General features: G+C 35.5%; 1 gene segment (V, D, J or C); it reads left to right on the top strand.

The window, feature by feature from the left end:
• The first annotated feature begins 578 nt into the window (after positions 1-578).
• On the top strand, positions 579-965 carry LOC141522790 (T cell receptor alpha variable 14/delta variable 4-like). The segment is given in 1 exon segment: positions 579-965. A coding segment is annotated over 1 exon segment (387 nt).
• Positions 966-5580: the final 4615 nt, after the last annotated feature.

The raw sequence follows: 5580 nt of genomic DNA, 5'->3' as shown, positions 1-5580 counted from the left end.
CAACATGGAAACATGCTCTATCAATGCAGATCAGTAACTAATATACACAGTGATGTATCTGGGACACTAAATGGTTAAGTGACTTTTGTGGGGTCCTACAGCCAATACAGATGAAATTTGATCCCAGGTTTTTTGACTCTAATGCCAGTTTGCTATCTATTATAGCATACTGTCTCTTGGTAAAGTTTTTTTTCAATTATTATGGGAAAATAAAGAGAATAAATAGAAGATCAGACAGACCTCTTCTTGCATAGATAAGTAAATGATGTCAGATCTCAACTTGTCCCACCCAGAAATCCCATTTCCTGTTCTAGGGTAATAGTAAGTATCACAGGACTCTATTGCCTTTACAGAAAGCCTTGTTAGACCCAGGGAAATAAGATGAGTTCAGTGCTCCCTGTTCTGTTATGGGCAGTTGTGAGCTCCAGCTTTCTTGGTAAAGAAACTCCAAACCAGATAACTCTCAGGAACTTGGGTCTTAAGATATGGGGGCAGGGATTGGATTGAGGAAATAATTGTATTCATCAAAATTGTTTGAGTGCTGAATTGGGATATTATGGATGATCTCTCTATGGGTCATGACAGGGGATCAATCATTTGTGTCTTCTCTTTCCCCTGCAGGAGTTAGAACAGCTGAGAAGGTTATTCAAGAACAGGCATCAACATCTATACAGGAGGGGGAAACTGTGACTCTGAACTGCAAGTATGAAACTGCTAGAACTGGTGTGAATTTGTTCTGGTACAAACAAGGTCTAGATGGGGAAATGGTTCTCCTTATTCAACAGAATTCTTACAATCAAGAGAATGCAAGAGTGGATAGGTATTCAGTGATCTTGGAAAAAACAGAAAAATCCATCAATCTCACCATCTCAGACTCACAGCTGGAGGACTCAGCGATTTATTTCTGTGTCCTCAGTGATCTCACAGTGAGAGAAGTGACAGGGGAAGCTGTACAGAAACATTAGCATTGGGCATGAGACTCCCACCTGTGCTAGGGGCCCCAAGGGAAATGTAGTTAAGACTGTGCTAGTACACCTGGGAGCTCCATGGAAAGTGATTCCATTCCTCCTTTTCTGTGGTCAGAGATGGAAAGCTAATATTCCTTGAAAGCATTCCCATACTTATTTTTCCTCACTTGAAATAGATAAATAAAATATCTGAAAAAAAGTAAAACAATTAAAAAAAACTTCTTCCTTTTTGGTAGTTGACTTGAGGTAGGAGACTGGATAAGAAAGTCAGAAACAAAGTTTTTGTTGCTATTGTTGAAAATGGATAAGTTTTCAAACCTGAAATGTACTTGACAGTTAATCTTCTTGTTTCCTTTCCATTTTATGTTACTTCTCTGCTCTGTAGGTAGTTCAATGGATGGAAAGCTGGGTTTGCAGTTAGGGAAGACCTGAGTTCAAATCTAGTTATATGACCCTGAGTAAGTCACAATAACCTCTGTTTGCCTTAATCTCCTGGAGAAGGAAATGGCAAACCACTCCAGTGCCCTTGTCAAGAAAACCCCCTGGATAGTTACTGTTCATGGGGTCACAAAGAGTCATATATGGCTGAACAATCATAACTCTAATGTAGGATAATCTAGATATACTCTAATCTGGGTAGGTAATCTTGAAATTCTATTGTTGATTTTCCTAAACCCATGATGAATTGAAATAGACCTATTTCCCCATATAAACCACATTTAAATCATGCCAGGTCAGACTAGGTATGAATTCTAACAATAATAGAAATTTAAATCTTGAAAAAACTTTAAAAATAGTTAGGGAAGATTAAATGATTTGATTAAGGTTCCACAATGACCATCATTCTAGTTCTTTCTTGCACATATCACTGCTTAGAGCTAATGTGGAGTCAGACTGAGCTTCCAGTGAGGTGTCTCTTGAGCATTCTCAGAGAATACAATCAGCCGCCTTCTTTTTCTTCTCCTTTAAAATAGATTAGACTTCTTTCAGTGAATATGGTCCTGGGAACAAAATGTTCTCTTTAACTCCCATATCTTCCAAATCATAAGTCTTCAACAATAACACATTTTCAACCTAGTATTTTCTAGTGCATGTAAAACTGTTTTACTTTGTTTATTAGCAGGAGTGTGCTGTTAAATATTTAATAGCCAGCTCTCTGAAAAAAAACTGCACAGTACTCTTTTCAGTTCAATCTGCATTGTTTATATTTTCTCTATCATTTTCTTAAGTTCTAGACAATCAACAAAAATAAATAAATTAAGTCATGATAAGGAGAGTTTGCTTATATCTGGAATAAATGCTCACACTGAAAATTTGACATTGGACTGGAGATAACTGGCATGAGTTGGCTCCATCACACTTTTGCTAGTATATTTTATGGTATAACTACTCCATATCTTGATATCCAGTAAGATAATCCAGAATTGAGACAGCTTGACAGTCAGCATCCACTCAGAATCTCCAATTGATATGTTTACCAGGCCAGCCACAAGACACATTAGTTTAAAACAAAGGTATTTAATTACGCAACACAGAAACATATTTGAAATTAAATTCTCCCCTCCTCACCAAGATACCCAAAAATGTTTTATACTTTGAGGACAGCTTCTATGCAACTTATTCTCTATAGGGTTATGGGTTTACCTGCAGTTAAAACTGTCAGACCATCTTTATCTATTCTATCATGTAGACCTGAGCCATCCATATCCAGCCAGGGATCTAAAAAGGGTCTATTTTGGGGGCTTTGGGGGGTCTGTCATTTAAACTGCTTTTCTCCTGCTATTGGTGCAAGTTCCTTGGGTTGACCTCTTATTTTAGTTATGATTTTTAACTTTTTTCTTTTCTTTTAACTTATATCTTATACTTGGGTCAGTACTTTTGTTGCTTTCAAGTCATCCTGAGGACTCCACTTGGCCAAACTGCAAAGGAGCTGAGTGTGGTTGCATTGAGGGGCTTTTTTCTAATTTCTGCAATGACCCACATTGCCAGGCAAATCAGCTTGAGAGCAAGGCTACTTCAGGTGATGCCTGTGAAGCTTAGTGCCTTTGTCCTATTTTCTGTCAGCAATCAAAATTGCTTTACTCCTTAGCACTGTGCCTGAAGTCGAGGGACAAGTTTCAAATCTCTGACTTTTTACCAGTTAGATATGTCATGTTGTACAAAATATTTATGAAAGGCATGAGAAAAGAATAAGTAGGCTTTGGTGAATGATTTTATGCCATAGGCCTGGGATGACCTAACAGCAAGCTTTTGTTTGTTTTTATTTTTCTCTATAATTCTGTTGGTATAGGGAGGAATACCCTCTCCTGATGGAGATCAGCATTTAGTCTTGATTTAGAAGTTTGGTTTTGAAAAGGGATATGGAAGATTGAATGATCTTATGGCTTCCTCAGGCTGATACAACCAGTATATATCATAGAGAAGACTTGAACTAAGTCATTCTGGTTCTATGGCGAGTTCTCCATCTTTTAGGTCAGATTGCTTCTTGCTATGTCTATACAGTGAAAAATTAACTAAAAAGTGTAGAGAATGGAAGATTTCACTCTTATTGTCTGTTGAATATAAAACCACATGTGATTAAGTTGAATCAAACAGTACCTTAAAAGTTCTCCTTCATTAAGAAATCTCTCATGCACATATATATATTATTAATAGTTAGCACATAAAAGTAACCATTGGGCTAAACACTTTAAAAATATGATCTCATTTTATCCTCACAACAACCTTTTGAGGTAGGTGCTAATATTAAAACCATTTTTACAGTTGAAGAAATAGAGGCCAACAGAGACTAAGTGACTTTCCCAAGATCACAAAGCTAATAAAAGTCTAAGACTGAGATATAAACTCAAGTCTTCCTGATTCTAGGCCTAGATATCATCTGGGAATTTTGTGTATGATTAGGTCATATATATATATATATATACATACATCTATAGGTATGTGTGTATATATTATATAATCCTTACTAATAAGGAATAAATACATATAGTATATTCTTATAAAGAATATATATTATAATAGATAAATAATTTAAATAACAGACCTAAAATACCATACATATTCATATGTATATACATACATATATATATATATATATATATGTATATATAAAGGTCATATAACCTTTGGCAAATTTACTGGAAAGATGCCACAACAGAGATAACTTCGTCTAATGACTTTGAGGACAGCTTCTGTGCAACTTATTCTCTATAGGGTTATGGGTAAATCATAAGAAGAGAGTTACATGCTTGCAAAAAGTGTTTGCATTTTGGTTAATATTTAGTATGAGATCAAAATGTTAGAGAAATTCACTATACAGGGCAAGGTTCTAGCTGATATTGCTGCTTAGAGATGACATTGTACCGACTATCTACCCAAAGAAAAATATCAAGTGAACAAAGACTTCCATTTATCTTATCTATGATGTAAAATTGGATGGGTGCTCATTCATGACAATGTGTCATTTGAGACAGATATATTATATGGAATTGGATGAGAAGTAAAAGGGCTGGATGATTCTTAGGAAACTATGAAATATTTTAAATGACTCAAAATTTCTTTCTGAAACAAAAGACCATCTTTTTAATAACAATTTTTATAATGACATTATATGACTACAAGTTCTATAATGCAAAAGGTTTTAAATAATTAAATTTGAACATAGTCCAAAGAGCAATAGAGAGGTAAAGGATAAGTATGAGTGTGCTACAATACATTGACAATCATGAATTGTGGCAGGGGAGCAATATAGAAGTGTTGTAAAAGAAATGGATGACCTGAAAGAAAAATGGGTGGCATCATGTCACATAGCAAGCTATCATTTATCGGTAGGCTGTGTGTTTCATTGATATTATTGCAATGCCTAGATATTCAATGCAATACCTTGAAAGGCATCAATCAACGTTTTATAGTATTCCATGTAGTATAGTATAGTATAGTATTCTATGGACAAGTATTACAGGATAGATAGTCAAATGTGATTCACATTTTTGGAAGAAGGACTCAATTCAAGGAGAAAATAGAGTCATTAAAGTTGTAGATAGAATGTTATAGGCTGGAAAGCATTGGGGTTTTAGAATAAAGGGATCTGATTTTGTATCCCACCTCTACTCCTGATTCTGTACTCCCTAATCATCTTTATAAAATTCATTTAACTTTTCTGAACCTTAGTTTTTAAATCTGTAAAGCTTAGAGGTTGGATTGGATGGTCACTGAGTTACTTCTACCTCTAAATCTAAATCTATGATTCTTGTTTTGGCAAGTCTTTTGACCTTTTGGAGCTTCACTTGTCTCATCTGAGTATTATTCCTGCATGGTGACAGAGTGAATAGAAAGTTGGCCTCAGAGTCAGGAAGATGTGGGTCTTCTGACACATGCTGGCTATGTGATCACCCTGGAAAAGCCATTTAACCTCTCAATACAATACCCCAGGTGACTCCCCAAGACTAGATAGTTTGATCTTTGGTAGTTTCCTACATTAATTTAATGACAAATCTGGACCCTCCTCTTCTCATTTCCCTCACCCTTTGTCATATCTGCAGCAAATCTGATGTCTTCAGTGTCTGATTTTTTATTAGCTAAATGATTTTGGGCAATTCAGCTTCTTATTATC

Source organism: Macrotis lagotis, chromosome 4, assembly GCF_037893015.1.
Source record: "Macrotis lagotis isolate mMagLag1 chromosome 4, bilby.v1.9.chrom.fasta, whole genome shotgun sequence".
Taxonomy (NCBI): Eukaryota; Metazoa; Chordata; class Mammalia; order Peramelemorphia; family Peramelidae; genus Macrotis; species Macrotis lagotis.
This window is presented reverse-complemented; position numbering and strand designations above follow the sequence as displayed.